The sequence below is a fragment of the Heptranchias perlo genome, chromosome 3 (genome assembly GCF_035084215.1).
Source record: "Heptranchias perlo isolate sHepPer1 chromosome 3, sHepPer1.hap1, whole genome shotgun sequence".
NCBI classification, from domain to species: domain Eukaryota; kingdom Metazoa; phylum Chordata; class Chondrichthyes; order Hexanchiformes; family Hexanchidae; genus Heptranchias; species Heptranchias perlo.
In genome coordinates, this window is record NC_090327.1 from 58,592,828 (window position 1) to 58,619,347 (window position 26,520).

At 46.0% G+C, this 26,520-nt stretch overlaps 1 protein-coding gene across 5 annotated transcripts in view; it reads right to left on the reverse strand.

Annotated features, from left to right (window-relative positions):
- Positions 1–26,520, reverse strand: part of LOC137314431 (coiled-coil domain-containing protein 178) — a 363,911-nt gene that overhangs the window by 46,287 nt on the left and 291,104 nt on the right. For 4 of the 5 annotated variants that reach the window (XM_067979795.1, XM_067979796.1, XM_067979787.1 and 1 more), the window contains exon 19: positions 19,068–19,217. The exons of the other annotated variant lie outside the window; for it this stretch is intronic. In XM_067979795.1, the coding sequence (XP_067835896.1) occupies positions 19,068–19,217 (150 nt within the window). The remainder of the gene's footprint in view (positions 1–19,067; positions 19,218–26,520) is intronic. 5 annotated transcript variants of the gene reach the window in all.

Genomic DNA, 26,520 nt, shown 5'->3' on the forward strand with positions numbered 1-26,520 from the left:
GGAGGTGAGGAAATGCAGGTAAGATGAGGATGAGGTTTGAGTGGGTGTAAGGAGTGATGTGATAGTGTAGTGTTGGCAGTGCAGAAGATGATGTGGGGTGGGGGCGGTGATGTGGCAGACAGAGTGTAGGGGAATGAGAAAGAGTACTCACTTCGGCTGACCTGGTTAGGTCATTGAAGCGCCTCCTGCACTGTATGCAGGTGCGTGATATGTTGGTGGTGCAGGTGACCTCCTCTGCTACCTTGAGCCAGGCCTTCGTGGTGGCAGAGGCAGGCCGCTTCCTCCAGTCCGCCGGGGGGAATATCTCGCTCCTCCTCCTCCTCCTTACCCCATCCAGTAAGACCTGGAGTGAGGGATCATTAAACCTGGGAGCAGCCATCCCCCTGGGATGCTCCTTGCTGTAATTCTGTCCATTTTCTGCAGCATCTGTCAGTGGAGGACTGCCCCTTTAAATAGGGCTTCTCCAGCTGACAGCCTATGATGCGGGTGCACAGTCCGCCCGCTGCGCAGCTTTCCAGCACGAAACCCGGAAGCCAAGGTAAATGGCTTCAATTTACTTACTATCGCGTGCCTCCCTCCTAATATCGGGCCCCCTATTTCTCAGCCAGTCAGTTTTCACTCCCTCCCTTCAAATGATGTGGTTGAGATGAGGAACATGCTCGACAGGGAGATTCTGAGTGCAAAGGTCAGTCACAACTGTAATTTGAACTTGGATTTCCTACATTACAACAGTGACTACACTTCAAAAGTACTTAATTCGCCGTAAAGCATTTTGGGACATCCAGAGGTTGTGAAAGGTGCTATATAAATGCAAGTCTTTCTTTCTTTCTTTGGATACCAGGTAACCCTGGTGAGAAACTGACAAGTAAGAAAAATAAAGAAAAATTAGAAAGGAAAATAGAAATAAATATGATGACACTTTATAATAATAGCCTGGAAATTGCTGTCAGTATAAAGGAGGAGAGGCACAACGTATGGAGTATGGTACAGCACTTGTGATAGGATAGAGGACAAGAGCGATTCAATGGCAAAAGGGTTGATGGTGCAAGGCAAGGAGTGTGGTAACGGGACAAATAAAGAAACAAAAGATGGGTCTAGAGGAGCTGTAAATGGCAACAACAGAACCATTACCCGCATTTGCTGGATCATCCACCGCCATTTCCGCCACTTCCAGCGCAATACCACCGTCCCACTCTCACTCTCCGTCCCACTCTCACTCTCCGTCCCACTCTCACTCTCCGTCCCACTCTCGCTCTCACTCTCCGTCCCACTCTCACTCTCACTCTGCGTCCCACTCTCACTCTCCGTCCCACTCTCGCTCTCACTCTCCGTCCCACTCTCACTCTGACCTCTTTGTCCTTGGCCTCCTAACTCTTCCAATGAAGTTCAACGGAAGCTCAAGGAACAGCATCTCATCTTTTGATAGGGCACTTTACAACCTTCTGGACTCAACATTGATTTCAATAACTTCAGATCATAACCACTGTTCCCACTTTTTTGAACAGTGGTGCTGGTAATGGTTCTGCTGTTGCCATTACAGCTCCTCGAGACCCATCTTTTGTTTCTTTACTTGTCCCATTACCACCCTCTTTGCCTTGCATCCTTTTGTCATTTAATCACTCCTGCCCTCCACATTATCACAGGCTTTCCCTTTTGTTCTTACTCCCTACTCTCCCCCCACCTTTCCCTGGGTCTGTACTTGCTTAAAATCTGTTAAATCTTTACTTCTTCCAGTTCAGATGAAAAGTCATTGACCTGAAACGTTAACTCTGTTGTTCTCTCCACAGATGCTGGCTGACTTGCTGAGTATTTCCAGCATTTTCTGTTTTTATTACAACAGTGACTACACTTCAAAAGTACTTCATTGGCTGTAAAGCGCTTTGGGATGTCCTGAAGTCATGAAAGGCGCTTTATTAACGCAAGTCTTTCTTTCTTTAAAGGCCCTTAGTTACCATGATAGGCTTAAAGAGCTGGGGCATTTTACTCTCGAAAAGCATAGACTTTGAGGAAATTTATTGAGATCTTTAAAAAAATGAAAAGATTAGATTCAGTCCACATGGATAAGCTATTCCTGTAAGATAGGTGTAAACAATTTTACAACACCAAGTTATAGTCCAGCAATTTTATTTTAAATTCACAAGCTTTCGGAGGCTTCCTCTTTCACATCGTTCACCTGACGAAGGAGGAAGCCTCCGAAAGCTTGTGAATTTAAAATAAAATTGCTGGACTATAACTTGGTGTTGTAAAATTGTTTACAATTGTAAGATAGGTATGAGAGGACCAGGGCACATGAGTATAAGTTACATAAGCATAGAACTAGGTTAGATGTCAGGAGGTATTCGTTGATCCAAGGAATAAGTTATTGGCTTGTGCAGTGAGTGAGGATTCACTGCAAACATTCAAAAGGGAAATGGATGAGTTCCTGACTTGTGGCTGATATTCCTAAATATAGAAGTAACAAGCAACGTGGATAAAGGGGGTCCTGTGGATGTGGTGTACACGGATTTCCAGAAGGCTTTTGATAAGGTGCCACATCAAAGGCTACTACACAAAATAAGTGCTCATGGTGTAGGAGGTAACATATTAGCATGGATAAAGGATTGGTTAGCTGACAGGAAACATAAGTAGGCATAAATGGGTCATTTTTAGGTTGGCAAAATGTAACAAGTAGAGTGCCACAGGAATCAGTGCTTGGGCCTCAACTATTTACAATCTATATCGGATGAAGGAACCGAATGTATGGTTACTAAATTTGCTGATGACACAAAGATAGGTAGGAAAGTAAGTTGTGAAGAGGACATAAGGGCCCAGATATTAGCGGGGAGGTGGGATGGCAATGTGGGGGGGTGGGGGGGGTGATTGGGCAGGTGGGTAACCCGGCCAATAAAATCCGTCCGTTCCCCACGCAATTGCGGGTAAATTGGAGCCACTTAACGTGGCTTCCGGGTTTCGCCTCTGAAACCTGCGCGGCGGGTGGACTGCGCACCCGCATCACAGGCTGTCAGCTGGAGGAGCTCTATTTAAAGGGGCAGTCCTCCAATGGCTGCTGCTGGAGGAAGCACCCAAATAGCACAACGGAGCAACCCAGGGGAAAGACTGCTCCTAGATTCAATGATGTCTCACTCCAGGTGCTACTGGATGGGGTGAGGAGGAGGCATGTGTTCTACCCGGCAGACGGGAGGAAGTGACCTGCCTCTGCCACCAAGAAGGCCTGGCTTGTGGTGGCAGAGGAGGTCACCAGCAGCAGCAACATCTCCCGCACCTGGATCTAGTGCAGGAAGCGCTTCAATGACCTAACTAGGTCAGGCAAAGTGAGTACACTTATTCATTCTCCTACATTCTTGTCTTCCACATCACCGCCCCACCCCCCAACTGATTCTGCACTGCCAACATTACTCCATCACATCACTCCTCACACCCATTCAAAGCTCATCCTCAATTTACCTGCACTTCCTCACCACTTCCTCACCTCCCCAGTACTCACCCCACCACTACCACTCAACCCAATACTCATACAATGTCATGGCTTTGTCTCAAACTCAACCTCTGATGCATCTCTTTCACGGTCAGCCGCACCCAAACCAATGCATTCAGCGGTTAGCCACGTCACCATCACTCACTCACTCGTCTCTACTTTCTCTCCTTATAGGAGAAGAGAGCCCAGAATGCATGGAAGAGGGCGAGTACCAGAGGGGGGCCACAACAGGTAGTCATGCTCACAGATATGGAGCAGGAGGCGCTGGAGCTGAGCTGCACCCTCGAGTGCCTGTCCGTCGGGAACACTGAGACTGGCACCCGAGAAACGTCTGGTGACAGAATTTGAACATTCAGCACACACAATATCAATTGATGTTAACATGGCTTGCCATCTTCAGCATGTCAACATCTGTCATCATGCTTAATATGGCGGAGGACAATTCATCAGAGGACCTGCCGGCCTCTGAGGGTACACCGTCACATCTGATCGAGCCATCCACCAGCGCAGATATACACACCTCGGTGGGTCCTTGTCCACAGTTAGTTGGGATTGCACATGGTGAGTTACCACACACGTGAGTACGAGCAGATACTGGTGGCAGAGGCAGCTGTGGAGAGTCCATGTCAGTGGGAGCACTCTTCTCCAGGCTCTGCTCAGCTGGACACAGATGCTGAATCCTGGGGGCCATCCATTAAAAGGAGAATGATCGAGGGGCAGCAGCACATTTGCGATGTGTTGGAACAGGTGCCACGTGCACTCTCCACAATCGCGCAGAGGGTGGAAGAGTCCAACTCCTGCATGAGTGGAATGGTGGCACAGGTAAGAGAGGGAATCTCTGAGATACTGTCACAGGGACGTGAGGGCATCTCTGAGATAGTGTCGCGGGTAAGTGCGGGAATATCTTTGATGGAGGGAAGGCTAGCCTCCATCGAGCTTCAAGCACGGCTCACAAATGAGTCCATTCAGGCCATGACAACCGCCCTTCGGACTCAGGCTGAACAACATTCTGCCACCTTAAACAGGCAGGCAGATGCTCTAACACATGTCCTCCAAACTGTCGTCCAGCAGAGTGGTAGGAGTGGTGTGGGCCTGGCCCAGAGGAGGGATGATGGCGACAGGGAAGTGGGAACACCACTCAAAGCGGCCCCACGTCTCATCCTTGCCCCCCCCTCAACCAGTTCCTGCAATGCTGCCTCCTCTCCAGGTGGCTGAGTCTGCTCCTGAACAGGTGGAGCAGTCTTTGGAGGGCCCCTCACGGGCACCGAAACCCAGAGGGCGTAGGCCCAAAGGCGGCTTACCACCAGCTTCTCAAAGGCAATTAGGGATGGGCAATAAATGCTGGCCTTGCCAGCGACGCCCACATCCCAAGAACGAATAAAAAAGAAAGGCATCTAATCAGTCAGGGCATGAACAAGAGCAACCTGCCACTACCTCTGCTGCAGCCACAGGGGATGCACCATGTAGAAGTAGTCAGAAGTGAAAGGCGAAGGTTTTGTAAGCACAAAGGGGATGCACAAGGGTGTTTGACGGTTGGTCATGTTTTTTATTTATATTTGCTTTTTGTTAAACGCACATTAAATATCATTATTGTCATCACTACTGCCACGTCTTGGCCATTCTAGACTGGCTTCTGTAATAAGGCACTTTCATCAGGTTCACCATGAACGCACACAATTGATGTCACCCATCGGGTCACTGTACAGTGGGCGTATGTGTAATTGCAGGACTGTTTTGAGCAGGGGGCGTGGGGTGGGGTGGGGCTGGTGTGGCCGCTGCTCGATCCAGGTAGTGAGGACTGGAGTCTTCACACTGTCTGATGTTACGAGAACCGTTCACATATCAGTGACTCCTTGGCTTCACGAGCAGCCAGGTGAGCTGCTGTTCTGCCCACGGGTTGCTCCTCCTCCTCCACCTCAATGTGGGTGGCAGATGTGGATGGGGACTCCTCAAGCGGCACCCCTCTCTGTTGTGCCATTTTGTGCAGGGCACAACACACGACTATAATGCGTCCCACTCTGTCTGGTGCGTATTGAAGCGCTCCCCCAGAACGATCAAGGCACCTGAAGCGCATCTTGAGCAGCCCTATAGCATGATCAATTGTAGACCCGGTAGCGATGTGGCTGTCATTATATCAACGCTGTTGCTCAATGGGGTTCCTCAGAGGTGTCATGAGCCACGTGTGCAGGGGATATCCCTTGTCCCCGAGGAGCCAGTCCTTGCGGGTGTTCAGCGGTGGAAGAGGGGCGGGATGTTGGATTCCTGGAGGATGAAGGAATTGTGGCAGCTGCCAGGGTATCTAGCACAGACGTGAAGGAATCTCTTGCGGTGGTCACAAATGAGCTGATTGTTGATGGAGTGATACCCTTTCCTGTTGATGAACAGTCCTGGCTCGTGTGGAGGTGCTCGTATTGCTGTATGGGTGCAATTGATTACACCCTGCACCCGTGGAAGCCAGCCACAGGATGGAATCCCACTGCCCTCTCCGTCTGGCTGAGGTCGTCCATGGGGAAGTTGATGTATTGCGAGGACCTGCGAAACAAGCAGTTGGTGACCTGTCTTTTGCACTTTGTGTGCAGACGACTGAGAGACCCCGGTGATGTCCCCAGTGGCACCCTAGAATGATCCGGAGGCGAAGAAGTTGAGGGCAGTGGTGACTTTGACAGCGACAGGTAAGGAGATGCTGCTTGGCCCAGTCGGGAGCAGCTCGGCACGGAGGCTGCAGATGTCTGCAACTACCTGGCGATTGACTCTGAGCCTCAGTATGCACTTCTCCTCAGAGACGTCCAGGAAGCTGAGCCTCGGTCTGTAGACCCTGTTACGAGGGTAGTGTCTCCTGCGACGTCGCTCTCTCTGTTGTTGCTCTCCGTGCTGTTGTGCAGGTGCCTGTGGCGCAGCACTATGTTGTGGAGCTCCACGTGGCGGAGGTGGACGCTGTGCCTGGCGAGGCTGGTGATGTTGCTCATCCTCGGATGAAGTGATGAATGCAGCCATGGCGCCCCCCACCCCATCCTGACGGTGTGAGTTTGAGGCGGTCTGCAAAGTAGGTAAATATGTTTGCACAGCAGAGTTTTAGGTGGAAAGTAAGAATTTTGAGTGGAAACACAAAGGTCTTGCAGCCAAAACTTTGTCTGAAGTGAAAGAGTGCCCTGCTGCAATAAACGAGGTTTTCTCCCCACCTGTCAAATAATCATTTGCATCTCCCACTGGCTGCTGGCTGAAACACGTCTGTTGCAACAGGGAGTGTTTCCCACAGCACGGGAAACACGCTGAGGATCCTTCAAAATCGCACCCCTGCCAATCAGGTATCTCAAGTACTTCAACTATGTGTACAAGTATGTGAATCGTCATCCCACCGTCTTCAATTGCCAGAAGTCAGCAGGTTGGAGCTGGGCTCTGAACCTCCTCTGGATTTCTACGATTTTAGGAGCCCCCACCCCCCGCCCCCAAAGCACCTGCTCTGCCATCCGAAAATCGGCTCCAAGGAGTGTGCAAGGGGATATAGATAGGTTAAGCAAGTGGGCAAAAATTTGGCAGATGGAGTATAATGTGGGAAAATGTGAACTTGTCCACTTTGGTAGGAGGAAAAATAAAGCAGTATATTATCTAAATGGAGAGAGATTGCAGAACTCTGAGGTACAGAGGGATCTGGGTGTCCTAGAACATGAATCTCAAAAAGATAGTATGCAGGTACAGCAAGTGATTAAGAAGGCAAATAGAATGTTGTAATTTATTGCAAGGGGAATGGAATATAAAAGTAGAGATTTTGCTGCAGTTGTACAGGGCATTGGTGAGACCACATCTAGAATACTGTGTGCAGTTTTGGTCTCCTTATTTAAGAAAGGACATAATTGTTTTTGAGGCGGTTGAGAGAAGGTTCATTCGACTGATTCCCAGGATGAGGGGTTATCTTATGAGGAAGGGTTGGCCAAGTTGGGCCTGTATACATTGGAGTTTAGAAGAATGAGAGGTGATCTTATTGAAACATATAAGATCCTGAGGGGGCTTGAAGGGGTAGATGCTGAGAGGATGTTTCCCCTTGTGGGAGAGACTAGAACTAGGGACCACAGTTTAAAAATAAGGGGTCTCCCATTTAAGATGGAGACGAGGAGAATTTTTTTCTCTGAGGGTCGTGAGTCTGTGGAACTCCCTTCCCCAGAGAGCGATAGAGACAGGGGCATTGAATATTTTTAAGGCTGAGTTAGATAGATTCCTGATTAACAAGGGAGTCAAAGATTATAGTAGGTAGACGGGAAAGTAGGGTTGAGGTCACAATCAGATCAGCCATGATCATATCAAATGGCAGAGCAGGCTCGAGGGGCCGAATGGCCTATTCCTGCACTTAATGTTCGTACGTATGTAGAAGGTAGGTATGTATTGGGGGATGTGTCACACAGACTGTGGTCTCTTGGAATTTGTTTCATCACTTTCAGAGGTCAGAAAGGAATTTCCCAGAGTTTTTTTTTATTCGTTCATGGGATGTGGGCATCGCTGGCGAGGCCAGCATTTATTGCCCATCCCTAATTGCCCTTGAGAAGGTGGTGGTGAGCCACCTTCTTGAACCGCTGCAGTCCGTGTGGTGAAGGTTCTCCCACAGTGCTGTTAGGAAGGGAGTTCCAGGATTTTGACCCAACGACGATGAAGGAACGGCGATATATTTCCAAGTCGTGATGGTGTGTGACTTGGAGGGGAATGTGCAAGTGGTGTTGTTCCCATGTGCCTGCTGCCCTTGTCTTTCCAGGTGGTAGAAGTCATAGGTCGGAGAGGTGCTGTCGAAGAAGCCTTGGCGAATTGCTGCAGTGCATCCTGTAGATGGTACACACTGCAACTACAGTGCGCCGGTGGTGAAAGGAGTGAATGTTTAGGGTGGTGGATGTGGTACCAATCAAGCGAGCTGCTTTGTCCTGGATGGTGTCGAGCTTCTTGAGTGTTGTTGGAGCTGCACTCATCCAGGCAAGTGGAGAGTATACCATCACACTTCTGACGTGTGCCTTGTATTTGGTGGAAAGGCTTTGGGGAGTCAGGAGGTGAGTCACTCGCTGCAGAATATCCAACCTCTGATCTGCTCTTGTAGCCACAGTATTCATGTGGCTGGTCCAGTTAAGTTTCTGGACAATGGTGACCCTCAGGATGATGATGGTGGGGGATTTAGCGATGGTAATGCCGTTGAATGTCATGGGGAGGTGGTTGTTTTTAAGGCTGAGTTAGATAGATTCCTGATTAACAGGGGAGTCAAAGGTTATAGTAGGTAGATGGGAAAGTAGGGTTGAGGTCACAATCAGATCAGCCATGATCTTATCAAATGACAGAGCAGGCTCAAGGGGCCGAATGGCCTACTCCTGCACTTAATGTTCGTGCGTATGTACAAGGTAGGTATGTATTGGGGGATGTGTCACATAGATTGTGGAGATGGTCATTGCCTGGCACTTGTCTGGTACGAATGTTACTTGCACTTATCAGCCCAAGCCTGGATGTTATCCAAGTCTTGCTGCATGCGATTTTTTTCCCTAAACAGATTGAGGATTTTTTTCTCTGTTTTCTAGTTGCTCCCAGGAAATTGTTGGATAGTGGAGGTTGGGGGGGTGGGGGGAAGTTGGCAAATGAAGGTCATGACCTGTATATGTTGCACCATGACAGTATGGGACAGGCTTTATGGACCAGCGGGTCTTTTCCTGTCCTTCATTTTTGTATATTTGTAGAATCATGTTAAGCAAAGCATGATTCTTCTCCTTAAGTTCTCATGATGACTTCCTTTTAAGGCTACCATCTGTGCCATCCTTATTTCAAAGGAAATGAAGAAAAAAAGGATGGCGCCAGGTTGACCAAGGCAGCAATGGCTCATCAAACCCATGCTCCAACCTTGGATGAAATCAGAGTCCAGGTGCAGTGATGCTTGTGCTATAACCAGAACTGTTATCAAACATAAAATTGGTATCTTGAAACAGTGCTATACGATTTGAGACCTATTGTAGGCAGCCTTACAGAATAATCTCCCCTAGAGTTTCAGAATAATTATTGTCTACTGCACACTGTAATTTCATCCTGGAAAGAGGCTTCAAATTGTATCTCAATAACCAGAATAGCAAAACCATGGGGGAGTAAGAAGGTGAAAATGCCAATGGGGAATTAGCAATATTACCAGGATTGCAACAAGTACTAACTACAGATACCTTCCAAACAGTGCCACAGCTGTACCATTTCTTAAAGGGCAACCATATCTGTCAAACAATTGTACATAAATCCTATACTTTCATTTTCAGTTCTTCAAATGGCTTCTATTGCAATTTTATGCTGAACTTCTGCTACATCATAACCAATGACAAATAAATACTCAGCACTACGCTGAAGTCAAATATATTTTTTTTATTCGTTCATGGGATGTGGGCATCGCTGGCGAGGCCGGCATTTATTGCCCATCCCTAATTGGCCTTGAGAAGATGGTGGTGAGCCACCTTCTTGAACCGCTGCAGTCTGTGTGGTGAAGGTTCTCCCACAGTGCTGTTAGGAAGGGAGTTCCAGGATATATGCACATTTATTTCCTCTATTGTATACTGTGTGAATGTTGGCAGCTTGTGTTGTTTTAGTGTTGCCCCTTGATGCTTGTTCTTTGTTTCAGATGTGTGACAGCAAACCTATTACTTCTTCTAAGAGATTCTCTGATCTTTGTTTAGTTTAATGTTTTGTTCAAAAGATGGTCACTCTGACAATGCAGAATTCCTTTAGGACTACACTGCAATGTCAACCTAGATTATAAGAACATAAGAACATAAGAAATAGGAGCAGGAGTAGGCCTTACGGCCCCTCGAGCCTGCTCTGCCATTCAATAAGATCATGGCTGATCTTCGACCTCAACTCCACTCTCCTGCCCTATCCCTATATCTCTTGATTCCCCTAGACCTGACGAAGGAGAAAGCCTCCGAAAGCTTGTGATTTTCAAATAAAACTGTTGGACTATAACCTGGTGTTGTAAGATTCCTTACATTTGTCCCCCCCAGTCCATCACCGGCATCTCCACATCTTGAATATACTCAACGACTCAGCATCCACAGCCCTCTGGGTTAGAGAATTCCAAAGATTCACAACCCTCTGAGTGAAGAAATTTCTCCTCATCTCAGTCTTAAATGGCCCACCCCTTATCCTGAGACTATGCCCCATAGTTTTAGACTCTCCAGCCAGGGGAAAAAACCTCTCAGCATCTACCCTGTCAAGCCACCTCAGAATCTTATATGTTTGAATTAGATCACCACTCATTCATCTAAACTCCAGACAGTATAGGCCCATTCTACTCAATCTCTCCTCATAGGACATCCTTCTCATCCCAGGAATCAGTCTATTGAAGCTTTGTTGCACTGCCTCCAAGGCAAGTATACCCTTCCTTAGATAAGGAGACCAAAATTTTACACAGTACACATTATGTGCTCAAACCTTTAACCTTCTTGCTCAGAGGGGAGAGTGTTACCACTGAGCAAATTGACACTGTGAACAATTTAGCTGAGGTGTGGAATAGTGAAAATGAATAACACTCACTAAAGAATGTGGGGCCTAAATTTGTTAGTGATTCTGGTGGCACGCAGTGCTGATGCACCAGGATGGATAGGCTCATCCTCGGGCCTCATCGTCATAATTCAGGTGACCTACAGGCGTCAATTAGGCACCCCGATACAAGTAGCGCGTCAGGGCGTAACTAATTTCAGCCGGCGTTGAGGCCCACAGGTAAGTCCCAGTGGGGAGGTGATTGGGAAGTGGGTGAGGGTGGGCTTCAGCGGTCCGTAGTTGTTTTGTGAAGCCAGGAGCAGCACTCCTGTTCCTTCCAACTCTGCAAAAAACAAAATTTTACAAAGTTTTGGGGCTTTTCTTTGAACGGGTTCCAGTACTCCCTTTAAGGGCCACTGGATAGACGGCTCAAGACCTGGAAATACTACTCAGGGATTGTGCATCGTAAGCTCTAGACTAGTCTAAATGAATTTAAAAGTCCAGATCTTAAATGGGCATAGGATCCTCATTTCAGGCTGCCACTAGGGCCGCCTAAAAAAGGCCCTGACCAATTTAGCAGTGGCTCGAATGCCAGTGCAGATCGGGTGCTGGCCTCTGCCCTGCTAAATTGGTTATTGTTGCACCCATTTTACGCCCATAAAACAGGGATAATGGTGTTGAATTTAAGTCCCTGTATTTTCCCTACCTATTTTCGAGCAATTAAAGCATACGCTTCATTTGTTGTTAATAAAACAGCAATTAGATTTTTTTCTTCAAGTTGTGGTATGCAGACACATGCAATGTAGATTTTTTACTTGATAACCAATGCTCTGTTATTTTGCACGCTCTAGTGTTTGTTTGTTATTTGCCATAAATAGCCTACATAGGTATAGAGGAACATATGTATTGATCATATTTTTGAACTTATATGTGAAAAGTAAATTAGAAAATTAAATTGAGATTTGCATACCTTTTACGTATTTATTTTGCTCTTGTAATAGATTATAGATTATAATAGCAGATTCATGTGGTAAGTTTCCCTCCACAGACATGCCACCCACAGTCTAGAAACATGTATCAAGTGTCGGGATGCAATCAGAAATTCTGTTTTCACTGCATATCATGCTGGGAAGGTAGCCGCTTAATAAAGTGGCTAGCAGATATTGTTGCTTTGTCAAAATTTGTCAGGAGGAAAAGTGAACTTTTGGGCCTGGTGAAGGTACAAAGGTCAGCAAGTTGAAAAAATCTTTCATTGTGCTGTTTAGATTTAGAAAATGCACAAACAGCAATAAATGAGATGGACGCTGTGTTGTAATAATTCTGATACACTTGACTAATGCAGTTATTTGCAATGAGGTTGGCAAAATGCCCAAAGCAGTGAGCAAGCAAACAGAGCGAGACAGCTGGCTTAGCACCTTCGATTACTACTGCCACATCCACCAGCTCTACTGTCAGTGCGGTGTTCACCGATGTGTATTTTAGTACAAACATTTATTCTGAGAAATTCATCCAAAGTACATTTTGTCAAATTTCTCATATGCCTTTCAAGCAAATGTAGTTGGTGACAAAAGCTGATTATTCAAATTAGCATGCAACACAAGGCAGCTTATGTATTTTAAAGTAATATGATTGCTTTTTGCTTATAATAAAGAAAGGCACATTTGATTTTGAAAGTGACAAAAAGCAATATTAGCAAAGCAAAACAATTTAATGTAATAAATGTAAATGTAATAGGATCAGAATTTTTTGGTTTTGATTTTTATGTTTCCCCGGTTCAGTGCCTTCAGACATTTGCTGTCAATGTACTGGCTGAGGCCAGAGGTAGATTTTCTTGGTCCTGCAGTATTGTATTCCTAACACTTAGAAAATAAAATACAAGATTCACCACTTAAACATTTGCTATTTAAAACATCTGACATAATATTCTGTTAAAAAGATACAAAACCCATTAGAATTGCAAGCTGCAATATAATGTGAGAAGTATAACATTCCAAACCATCGGTCTGTTGACATTAACTGATCTTTATTTCTCTCATTAAAATACTGTCTAAGCAAAACAATTAAATCCCAAAAATGTTATGTTGAGTTGCTATGAATTTTTAAAACATTATGACTGCATCAGGAGAACATCCTGCTGTCAGAGTCAGCTCATTAAGAAAACAGAATCTGGACCCAATATGCATTACTGGCAGTGAGAATGGGATACTTTACAAAGTAAACAGATTCAGATTACTGTCTGTGCTATTGTTTTTTTGCTGGAATAACACCAGCAGACAGCAACAGAAAAAGAAGAGAAGGGAGGAAGAGAGATAAATAGTCGGAGAGAGAGAGAGAGGGAAAGAAGAGAAATTAAGTCCAAGAGCTTCAAAGCACTTGGATCCACTAGTTGGATGTGTGATGAGTTTTGTTAGCTTTCAAGCATGTCAGTATTTGGGATAACAGAGGATGCAAAAACTGACATAATACACTTTATCTGGTAAATTTAAAAATTCAGATCATATACACAAAGATATATGAAACCTAAAATAAGGTTGACATTATTTTACATTACTAATGGTGACTTGTGGTACTGAATGCTTTATTTCAACTTTGAAAGCAATTTTTTTTCCCCAACAATTATATTTGACCGTTAGGCTTAACCCTGTAGACCCCTTTATTACTTATAAAAATAATAACTTTTCCTTTCGGGCATCTACATCACGGCTTAATATAGGAAGCTGCAACTATTGTCCCAGGAAACATTTTAAATTTGGGGCACTGTTCTGTTTTATTTGTTTGCTCCACTGGGAAAGTTACTAGATTGGCCACACAGTAATCTGCAACTATATTAGGTAAGGCACATATTCCGTGCATAGAAGATTTGGCTCTTGCATATCAATGCCATGAAAACATTTTCAAATGAGGGTTATGTCTTTTGCAAAGACTCTGTTCCCAGTTACTTACCACATGCAGGAATACAGCACGAGCATGCATCTTGAAAGTAAACAACTTTTTGAGAGTTGCAAGGAAAGTAAATTACGGGAGGGAGTTTTCAACTTACGGCCAGAACAGGTGAAAAATGGGTGGGTTGTCCGTGGTGCCCACCCGGTGACGTGGGAGAGAGCGCACAAACCATGTTCTCATGTTCAGGTTTGTGCCTCATTTTCATATAATGGGCGAGCTGACAGCGCTACTCACGCTAATTATTGGCAGCTCACCCAATTGGGGGGGTGGGGGGCAGTGAATTCAGCAGGAGTGACAACATTTAAAGGCAGCTTGCACCTCTAAAGGGGAGGTGCACTTTGCCTGTTCTGCAGGTATTTGAGCTTAAAGGTAAAGAATACAGCAAGTGCCCTAGATTTTCAGACAGAGCTTTGGACGTCCTTGAGAAGGTCAGCAGCAGAAAGTAGGTCTTGTTTCCAGCTTTTTTTAAAAATTGATTCATGGGATGTGGGCATCACTGGCAAGACCAGCATTTATTACCCATCCCTAATTGTCCTTGTGAAGGTGGTGGTGAGCCACCTTCTTGGCTTACTAGGCCATTTCAGAGGGTGATTAAGAATCAACCACATTGCTGCAGGTCTGAAGTCACATATAGGCCAGACCAGGTAAGGACAGCAGGTTTCCTTCCTGAAAGGACATTAGTGAACCAGATGGGTTTTTATGACAACCCAGTAGTTTCATGGCCACCATTACTGATAACTAGCTTTTTTTTAATTCCAGATTTTATTTAATTAATTGAATTTAAATACCCCAGCTGCCATGGTGGGATTTGAACTCATGACTCCAGATTACTAGCCCAGTAACTTAACCACTATGCTGATGGGAGAAGGATGCCAAGGTAAATGAACTGGCAATGTTGGGCTGAGGCGGCTGAGCACTATTCACACCTCTCCTACCATCTACTCAGCCCCGCACCAAGTCTGTAGTACCAGCACTCACAAGCCATTCCTCTGCTACTTCCCATCACTCTCCTCCAATCACAGCAGTACACTTCACTGTGCCATCTTCTGCTGCCACTTGCGCATTCTGCACCTGCTACTGCCCTCACAATTACTCCCACCCGCACCTCTGCATGTGTGCAGGTTCCTGACAGGTGTCATGAGCCACGTGTTCAGGAGATGTCCCTTGTCCCCAAGCAACCAGCCTGTCACTCGATGGTCTGGGTGGAAGAGGGGCGGATTGAGGACTGGTGCAGGAGAAAGGTATCATGAAAAGTGCCTGGAAACTAGACAGTGACCTGTATTATGTGCTACCTGTTGTTGCACACCAGCTGTACGATCAGCGAGTAGAAGCTCTTCCTGTTCATGTATACTCCGCATTCTTGATATAGAGCACGCAAGGCTATGTGGATGCAGTCAATTTTGCCCTGCACCTGGAGGAAACCTATGATCCTGGTGAAACCCAGAGCTCTGCCTTCCTGTTTTGCTGCCTCTATAGGGAAGGAGATGGCAGTCATTTGCTTTGGCAAAGAGCGTATCCATGACCTGCTTGATGAAGGCATGCACCGCTAATTAACTGATATTACTTAAGTTACCTGATGCAACCTGGAATGACCCTGAAGCCTAGAATTTCAGGGCCACCTTGAGAGCCACAGGTAATGAAGTGTGTAACCTGGTGCCAGGCGCCAGTTGCTGCTGCAGCAGGTGACACAGCTATGTAACAGCCTCCTGCCTTCCTGGTGAAGCGGAGCTACTGGACACTGCTCCTCACTGAGCTGGAGGTACGATGATCCTGTCCTGTAAACTCGTGTGGAGTAAGGCCCCATGCTAGCTGACACTGTAAATGAATCCCTCTTCTCAGGTACTGTCCCTCTTCCTTTCAAAACTTCCGTCATCAGCCCCTTCTAAAAAATCCAACCCATGAACCCTTTGGCCTTACAAACTATCGTCCCATTGCCAACCTCCCTTTCCTCTCCAACATCCTTGAACATGTTGTCACCTCCCAAAATCTGTGCCCATCTTTCCCGCAACTCTTCAATCAGGTTTCCGATCCTGTCACAGCACTGAAAAGACCCTAATCAAAGTCACAAATGATATCCTCTGTGACTGTAACAGTAGCGCACTATGCATCCTGGTCCTTCTTGACCTCTCTGCAGCCTTTGACGCGGTCAACCATACCATCCTCCTCCAAATCTTCTCCATTGTTCAGCTGAGATGGCCTTTGCTTGGTTCCTCTCTTATCTATTCAATCATAGCCAGAGAGTTTCCAGCAATGGCTTCTCTTCCCGCCCCTGCACTGTTACTTCTGGAGTCTCCCAAGGATCTATCCTTGTCCCCCTCCTCATTGAATCATAGAAAAGTTACAGCATGGAAGAGGGCCATTCGGCCCATTGAGTCCATGCCGGCTCTATGCCAGGGCAATCCAGCTAGTCCCAGTCCCCGCCCTTTCCCCATAGCCTTGCAAATTTTTTCCTTTTGAGTACTTATCCAGTTCCCTTTTGATGACTGTGATTGAATCTTCCTCCACCACCCTCTCGGGCAGCGCATTCCAGATCCCAATCACTGTGTAAAAAAGTTTTCCTTCATGTCGCCTTTGTTTTTTTTGCCAATCACCTTAAATCTATGTCCTCTGTTCTTGACCCATCTGCCAATGGGAACAGTCTCTCTCCATCTACTCTGTCTAGATCCTTCATGATTTTGAATACCTCTATCAAATCTCCTCGCAACCGCCTCTGTTCCAAGGAGAACAACCCCAGCTTCTCCAGTCTATCCACATAACTATAGTCCCTTATCCCTGGAATCATTCTAGTAAATCTCTTCTGCACCCTCTTTAAGGCCTTCACATCTTTCCTGAAGTGCAGTGCCCAGAACTGGACACAATACTCCAGCTGTGGCCGAACCAGTGTTTTATAAAGGTTCATCATGACTTCCATACTTCCCTATTCCTTATCTACATGCTGCCCCTCAGTGACATCATCTAAAGACATGGCGTCAGGTTCCATATATATACCTCTTCACCTCCTATCCTTCCAATGCCTCTTTGTTGTTAGCCTGCTTGTCCAACATCCAGTCCTGGATGAGCCACAATTTTATCCTTGGGAAGACCGAAGCCATTGTCTTTGGCCCCTCCCACAAACTCCCCTTGCCACCGATTCCATCCCGCCCCCCTGACCACTGTCTCAGGTGAGCCATATTGTTCACTTGATCACAAGTTGAGCTTTGAACCCCGTATCCTCTCCATCACAAAGACCGCCTACTTCCAGTTCAGGAGGATCGCCCATCTCTGCCCTTGCCTTAGCCCATCTCCTGCTGAAACCCTCATTTATGCTTTTGTCACCTCAAGACTCAACTATTCCAATGCTCTCCTGGCTGGTCTTCCATCCTCCACCCTCCATAAACTTGACCTTATCCAAAACTCTGCCCCCATATCCTAATCCCCATCAAGTCCTGCTCACCCATCACTCTGTGCTTGCTGACCTACATTGGCTCCCGGTCCCCCAACCCTTCCAACTTAAAGTTCTCATCCTCATGTTCAAACCCCTTCATGCCCTAAGCTCTGGAATTCCTTCCCTGAAGATCTCCGCCTCTCCATCGCTCTCACATCCTCTAAAACCCTCCTTAAAACCTACCACTTTGACAAAGCTTTTAGTCATCCCTCCTAATATCTCGTTCTTTGGCTCGGTGTCAATTTTTATCTGATTATGCCTCTGTGAAGTGTCTTGGAACGTTTTCCTACGTTAAAGGCTCTATATAATTGCAAGTTATTGTTGTTGTAATGAGGTTTACTTGTGAGAGGAAACTTTGCAAATGTGCTTGTGATGTGCATCTTTGCCCACCCGGAGTGCATATTAGAATTTGGGTGCAGAAATGGCTGTAAAATCCTACAGGGCCCTCTGACTTTGATGCCTGAATTCCTGATACACACTTCAGGTGAGTGAAGCAACACGCCAGGAGAAAGAATTTGTAAAATTTAGCCTATGGTGTCATTTTGACAGATTTATTAGATTGATTTGCAAAGGATAAAATAAATCAAGGACAGATTAAATTATTAATTTTTGTACTATTTTTATATCTTTCCATTCTCTTTCTTGTAAGTCTCCCCTCATCACACTGTTCTCTGCTCAAGAAATAAGCTGGCTCCATTTTTTGGTGAGTCATTATGGACTGAGGCCACAAATATTTGTTCTTGTGGTTCAGGTGAATGTAGAGATTTCTCCCAATGTTCTAGCCAATATTCCTGCCTCAAGCACCAAAAACAGATGAACTAGTTGCTCATCTCCTTTGATGTTTGTGAGACCTTGCTGTGCACAAACTGACTGCTAAATTTGACTACCTTACAACACTGATTGCATTTCAAAAGTAATTTATTGGATATGAAACACTTTGGGATGTCCTGAGGACATGATAAAGTGCTATATAAATTCTATCTTCAAACCATTATCATGATCTGCATTCAGGAGATTTGTTGCCTCGTACACTTCAACTGTGATGTAGCCTTGCACTAATGCAGAGTTTATATTTTTCTTTTTTTCTCCTGACCTCAGCTGAGTAGAAACTCAACAGGTGATAAAATTCCAGATTTAAACTCACTTCCTATACTCCACAGAATAAAAACTCAGTATAAAAACAGAAAATGCTGGAAATACTCAGCAAGTCAGGCAGCATCTGTGGAGAAAGAAAGAAAGTTACCATTTCAGGTCGATGACCTTTTGGCAGAACTGGAAGAAGTTGAAGATTAAACAATTTTTAAGCAAATAAGCCAGGGAAAGGGGGAGGGGGGAGGAAGGGGAGGGGACGAAAGAACAAAAGGGAAGGCCTCTGATAGGGTGGAGGACAGGAGTGATTAAATGACAAAAGGGAAGATGGTGCAAGGCAAGGAGTGTGTAATGGGACAAGTAAAGAAACAAAAGGTGGGTCTAGAGAAGCTGTAAATGGCAACATCAGAACCATTACCAGCACCTGCTGTCTGAAAAATGGAAGCAATGGTTATGATCTGAAATTATTGAAATCAATGTTGAGTCCAGAAGGTTGTAAAGTGCCAAATCGAAAGATGAGGTGCTATTCCTCGAGCTTCTGTTGAGCTTCACTGGAACAATGTAAGAGGCCGAGGATAGAGAGGTGGGAGTGGGACGGGGAATTAAAATGACAAGCGACCGGCAGTATGCTTTTTGAATTTTTTCATAAGTTGTTCTAATTACCTGTAGATAATCTTTAATGCTTACTTCTGTCTTCAGTCTGTCATCATAGATATCTGCAAGTTTGTTTTTCGTGCCTAGATAAGATCGTTGCAGTCGCTGATACTCTTCAGTTTGATTAGCATTTTCCATAAGTGTTAAAGCAAGTTTGACCTAGAAAGACAATTACCAGAAAATAAATGCTACTGTTCGCAAGGTAAACCTTTCTAATCGCAATGCCTGAACTAATGTTTTATTTATTTGGTTGAATTCATCTATGAGTATAAGAATTTGTCATTGTACGGTCATAAACCCGAAACCTCATTAAAAGAACAATCATGGGGAATTGGGTGGGGGCATTAGATGCTTGCCTTTCATCTCTAATACCTGAGTTCAATCAAATGCAGCCCATACTGGTGGGAAGAAAGTTTCTTTGGTCTGCTGGCTGTAAAGATCTTATGTGAAGTGGGATTTAGCATTTTTAATCCAGTTCCTCATTTGGGATATTAGTCCCGCTCACCCATCACTCCTGTCCTTATTGACCTACATTGGCTCTGGGACTTCCAATGCCTCCAATTTGAATTTCTCATGCTTGTGTTTAAGTCCCTTCATGGCCTCGCCCCTATTTCTGTAATCTCCTCCAGCCCTTTCCTCTAGAACTCTATGTTCCTCTGACTCTGGCCTCTTGTGTATCCAGCCCCCCCCCACCCCCCACAACCTTTGCCCCACCACTGGTAGCTGTGCCTTTAGCTGCCTTGGCCCTACGCTGTAGAATTCCCTCCCTAAACCCCTCAGCTTCTCCATTTCCCTCCGCACCCAATTTTTGTCTGGTTATACCTTTGTGAAGTGCCTTGGGATGTTTTTCTAGGTTAAAGGTGCTATATAAATACAAGTTGTTGTTGTTGCTTTAATTAAGGGAGTAAATTTTAGATCCACCCGTTCCAGGTGCGCATCACGAGTGCATATCGCATAATAGTTCACTTCCAGCCCATGATTTTCTATCCATTAACTTTAGTGTACAGAGAATTGCTGGCTAGGAGTATGCAATTTTGCAATGGATGCTCTGGACGTGCGTCAACAACAAATGCATTGGAATTTTTAGTCCTACATTGCCAATCCCACTCAGGGAGGTCACAGGATAGATAATAGAAATCTGCCACTCTAATAGTACTCTTTTGAAGGTGGAGCTGAGACGTTGTTAGGGTAGTGTATCCAATGTCAGCATCAAGTATGCCCAAGTCAGGTATGGGACAGTTATAGGCAGGATAAAGCCAGGTGCTTGAAGTGGAAAGGCAGTGGAACTTACAAAGAAAATTCCAGAGTTTGCGGCTCATGATAGTGGAGCAGAAAGAGGTGGAATGTATAGTAGTTTGGACTCAGAAAAACAAAGGAAGCAAGCCGAGACTGAACATGGAAAAGGTTTCAGAGACGAGGTAGAGAAAATCCATGGAGAAATTTGTAAAAAAAGATAAGGATTCTGAAATCAAGGTGCTGGGAGCTAGGGTATGGTAGCATAGTGGTTATGTTACTGGATTAGTAATCCAGAAGGCCTGGATTAATAATCTGGAGTCATGAGTTCAAATCCTGCCATGGTAGCTGGGGAATTTAAATTCAATTAATTAAATACAAATCTGGAATTAAAATACTAGTATCAGTAATGGTGGCCATGAAAACGACTGGATTGTTGTAAAAACCCATCTGGTTCACTAATGCCCTTTAGGAAAGGAAACCTGCCATCCTTACCCGGTCTGGCTGATATGTGACTACAGACCCATAGCAATGTGGTTGATTCTTCAATTGCCCTCTGAAATGGCCTAGCAAGCTGCAAAGTTATACAATCTCACTAAAAAAAGTCATAATAAGAATAAAACCAGACTGACCACTAGGCACCGGACACGACAAAGGCAAACCAAGCCCAGTCGACCCTGCAAAGTCCTCCTCACAAACATCTGGGGACTTGTGCCAAAATTGGAAGAGCTGTCCCACAGACTAGTCAAGCAACAGCACTGACATAGCCATACTTACAGAATTATACCTTTCAGCCAATGTCCCAGACTCTTCCATCACCATCCCGAGGTATAGTCCTGACAGACCCACCAGAGGAGGTGGTACAGTCAGGAGGGAGTAGGCTCTGGGAGTCCTCAACATTGACTCTGGACCAGCATGAAATCTCATGGCATCAGGTAAAACATGGGCAAATGAAACCTCCTGCTGATTACCACCTACTGCCCTCCCTCAGCTGATGAATCAGTCCTCCTCCATGTTGAACACCATTTGGAGGAAGCACTGAGGGTAGCAAGGGCACAGAATGTACTCTGGGTGGGGGACTTCAATGTCCATCAGCAAGAGTGGCTCGGTAGCACCACTACTGACCGAGCTGGCCGATTCCTGAAGGACATAGCTGCTAGACTGGGGCCTGCGGAGGTAGTGAGTGAACCAACACAAGGGAAAAACTTACTTGACCTCGTCCTCACCAATCCACCTGTCCATGACAGTATTGGTAGGTGTGACCACCGCACAGTCCTCGGGGAGACGAAGTCCCGTCTTTGCACTCAGAACACCATCCAATGTGTTGTGTGGCACTACAACTGTGCTAAATGGGATAGATTCAGAACCGATCTGGCAGCTCAAAACTGGGCATCCATCAGGTGCTATGGGCCATCAGCAGCAGTAGAATTATATTCCAGCACAATCTGTAACCTCACGGCCCGGCATATTCCTCACTCTACCATTACCAACAAGCCAGGAGATCAACCCTGGTTCAATGAGGAGTATAGAAGAGCATGCCAGGAGCAGCACCAGGTGTACCTAAAAATGAAGTGCCAACCTGGTGAAGCTACAACTCAGGACTACATGCATGCTAAACAGCGGAACCAAAATGCTACAGACAGAGTTAAGCGATTCCACAACCAATGGATCAGATCAAAGCTCTGCAGTCCTGCCACATCCAGTCGTGAATGGTGGTGGATAATTAAACAGCTAACGGGAGGAGGAGGCTGTGTAAACATCCCCATCCTCAATGATGGCAAAGCCCAGCACGTGAGTGCAAAAGACAAGGCTGAAGCATTTGCAACCATCTTCAGCCAGAAGTGCCGAGTGGATGATCCATCTCAGCCTCCTCCCGATATCCCCACCATCACAGAAGCCAGTCTTCAGCCAATTCGATTCACTCCACGTGATATCAAGAAACGGCTGAGTGCACTGGATACAACAAAGGCTATGGGCCCCGACAACATCCCGGCTGTAGTGCTGAAGACTTGCACTCCAGAACTGGCTGCGCCTCTAGCCAAGCTGTTCCAGTACAGCTACAACACTGGCATCTACCCGACAATGTGGAAAATTGCTCAGGTATGTCCTGTCCACAAAAAGCAGGACAAATCCAATCTGGCCAATTACCGCCCCATCAGTCCACTCTCAATCATCAGCAAAGTGATGGAAGGTGTCGTTGACAGTGCTATCAAGCGGCACTTACTCACCAATAACCTGCTCACCGATGCTCAGTTTGGGTTCCGCCAGGACCACTCGGCTCCAGACCTCATTACAGCCTTGGTCCAAACATGAACAAAAGAGCTGAATTCCAGAGGTGAGGTGAGAGTGAGTGCCCTTGACATCAAGGCAGCATTTGACCGAGTGTGGCACCAAGGAGCCCGAGTAAAATTGAAGTCAATGGGAATCAGGGGGAAAACTCTCCAGTGGCTGGAGTCATACCTAGCACAAAGGAAGATGGTAGTGGTTGTTGGAAGCCAATCATCTCAGCCCCAGGACATTGCTGCAGGAGTTCCTCAGGGCAGTGTCCTAGGCCCAACCATCTTCAGCTGCTTCATCAATGACCTTCCCTCCATCATAAGGTCAGAAATGGGGATGTTCACTGATGATTGCACAGTGTTCAGTTCCATTCGCAACCCTCAGATAATGAAGAGTCCGAGCCCGCATGCAGCAAGACCTGGACAACATCCAGGCTTGGGCTGATAAGTGGCAACTAACATTCGCGCTAGACATGTGCCAGGCAATGCCATCTCCAACAAGAGAGAATCTAACCACCTCCCCTTGACATTCAACGGCATTACCATCGCCAAATCCCCCACCATCAACATTCTGGGGGTCACCATTAACCAGAAACTTAACTGGACCAGCCATATAAATACTGTGGCTACAAGAGCAGGTCAGACGCTGGGTATTCTGCGGCGAGTGACTCACCTCCTGACTCCCCAAAGCCTCTCCACCATCTACAAGGCACAAGTTAGGAGCGTGATGGAATACTCTCCACTTGCCTGGATGAGTGCAGATCCAACAACACTCAAGAAGCTCGACGCCATCCAGGACAAAGCAGCCCGCTTGATTGGCACCCCATCCACCACACTAAACATTCACTCCCTTCACCACCGTCGCACTGTGGCTGCAGTGTGTATCATCAACAGGATGCACTGCAGCAACTCGCCAAGGCTTCTTCGACAGCACCTCCCGAACCCACGACCTCTACCACCTAGCAGGACAAGAGCAGCAGGCACATGGGAACAACACCACCTGCACGTTCCCCTCCAAGTCACACACCATCACGACTTGGAAATATATTGCCGTTCCTTCATTGTCACTGGGTCAAAATCCTGGAACTCCCTTCCCAACAGCACTGTGGGAGAACCTTCACCACACGAACTATAGCGGTTCAAGAAGGCGGCTCACCACCACCTTCTCAAGGGCAATTAGGGATGGGCAATAAATGCTGGCCTCGCCAGCGACGCCCACATCCCAGACTAGGTGATAGGCAAGCAGAACTTAGTAAGGGATATGAAGTGGTCTGCAGAAATCTAGATAAATTGGACTTTGTATAGAATACAGCTTGCTAGGACAGAATTGGAAAGTTAAGCCTGAAGATAACAAAGGCATGGATGAAGTTTTCCGTAGCAGTGGGGTTAATTAAGGTAGAGACAAAGGCGATATTGCGAAAGGTGGAAATAGGTGATCATGGTGATGGACTGAACGTGAGGTATCCAGCTCACTCAGGATTTGTGCAGAACACCTAAGTTGAATACTATAGGATTCAGGCTGAACAAGCAGCCAAAGAAGAAAACTGAATAGGAAGAAGGAGGCAGAATTTCTGGTGAGAGCCCACAGGATGGCTTTGGTCTTGCCCATATTTAGCTGAAAGTAATTCTAGCTTAATGTTGGACAGACAATTAAACAGCACAGCAAGTCATGGAGCTGAGGGTGGTGGCAGAGAGGTATCATCAGCATACATATGCAAGCTGATCCCATGGTTATGGATAATGTTGTCAAAAGGCATTGTAGCAATATTAAAGTGCCTTTACAGCACCCATTAAGGTCCAACAAGGTGACAACTGTTGACATTAATCCCAAGAGATTGCTGATGCAGACTTCGGGGTACGTTAGCATAGTGGTTATGTTACTGGACTAGTAATCCAGAGGCCTGGACTAATGTTCCAGAGTCATGAGTTCATATCCCGCCAGAGCAGCTGGGGAATTTAAATTCAATTAATTAAATAAAATCTGGACTAAAAAAAAACTAGTATCAGTAATGGTGGCCATGAAACTACCGGATTGTTGTAAAAACCCATCTGGTTCACTAATGCCCTTTAGGGAAGGAAACCTGCAGTCCTTACCCAGTCTGGCCTATATGTGACTCTCGACCCACAGCAATGTTGTTGATTCTTAATCGCCCTCTGAAATGGCCTAGCAAGCAACTCAGTTGTTCAAGAAGGCGGCTCACCACCACCTTCTCAAGGGCAATTAGGCCAGTGCCAGTGACGTCCACATTCCATGAACGAATAAAAAAAAAAGATTGTGACATCACTAAAGAGTCCTCCATAATCTTCTGTGGCTGGCATCACTCAGGTGTCTTGCCGAATCAATGTTTGAAACAGAAGGTTCATTTGCAGACAGTGCACAATAGGCACTGCACTCAGTGTTGCCCTGACACTGGACTTGGCAGAGAGGATGAATAGGAGCAGCAATAGGTGGAGGCTGTCTGGGAAGTCAGATGGCAGCAAAGGGGTATTGTTTGGATCTATCACTGTGCTACTCATTATGTGTATTGTCCCAGATACAGTTGCCTGGAATTGAGTAAGGAGCAAAACATTCAAAAGCTACAGTTTAGATAGGAATCTAAACTATGGTACTTACTACAGAAAGACATCCAGACACTTGCAGTAGCAGCTGAGATAACCATTACCTTCAGTTTCTATGCTTCTGACTCCTTCTAGACTAGCACTGGGGACATCTGCAATATTACCTGGTTTGCTGCCCACAGATCCTAATCAGATACCTCAAGGAGGTAATTGATTAGGATCCTAGGACTTCATCATTTTTTCCACTGACCAACAGCAGCAACACAATTCCATCCTATAGATGGCTTTAGCGCTGGCCAATGACACCCATGCGCCACCCACAGACAGAAGCATTACACAGCTACAATAAGGCCAAGCCATCACCAGGTTCATTATTGTGTGTACCAATGAAACCTTGAAGCAGCACTTCAAATGTCTAGAAAGATCAAGGGGCACCTTACATTTCAGCCTCTGGGGTCTCCAAGATTATCATCATGTGCTGCATAGTTTACAATTTTGCTACAGAAAAAGGCCTAAGCATGGACAAGGTGGAAGAAGGCAATCTGGAATCAATTCCAGAGCAGGAACACGCTGACAATGAGAAAGTAGCTGCAGCCCTGAAGACTTGTGTGCTAGGCACTCATCCAAGATACAATTAACTAAGTACCCCTTGATAGAACATTGGTGTCTGTATGTACTAAATAAACTGACCTAAAACACCAACAGCAATAATGTCATTAGCACTTCCTCCAGCAGCATCAATGCCCGTCATTTGATGTTGCTGCATTATTCTGCACAACCATAAAGATATTCCCAGCAGAATGTACACATTAGGCTATATTTTCTATCAGTATGGCCAATGGAACAGGAGCAAAACAGATGCTGGGGACTGGAAAATCTGTCTTGGATCCATTTAGCCAGATCCATTTAGCCAGATTTAAGCACCGAGTGCAATCCTCTAGCAGGCCTCTTAAAACCGCCTAAAGTAGTATTGCTGCATTTAAATGAGGTCCAACACTATTTTCCGTTGGCTCCTTTTGCCAATCTGGAACGGGCCTAATGGAAGCTTCTTGGGTAAGGGAGCTCTTAAAGGGTTAGAAGTTTGTTAGCCATTATTTCTAGTTTTACAGTATGTTGGTAATAATGGGCCCGATATTAGGAGGGAGATGGGTTGCTAGCGGGGGGTCAACTGGGCGCGTGCGTAACGCGCCCAGTGAAATCAGTGTGCTCCATACACAATCGTATCCTAATTGAAGGTACTTACGTGTGCTTCTGGGTTTCCCGTTGCAGACCTGCGCAGTGGGCCCACTGCGCACCCGCATCACAGGCTGTCAGCAGGAGGAGCCCTATTTAAAGGGGTAGTCCTCCAATGCTCCTCCTGCAGCAATGAACCATATTGGCAGCATGGAGCAGGC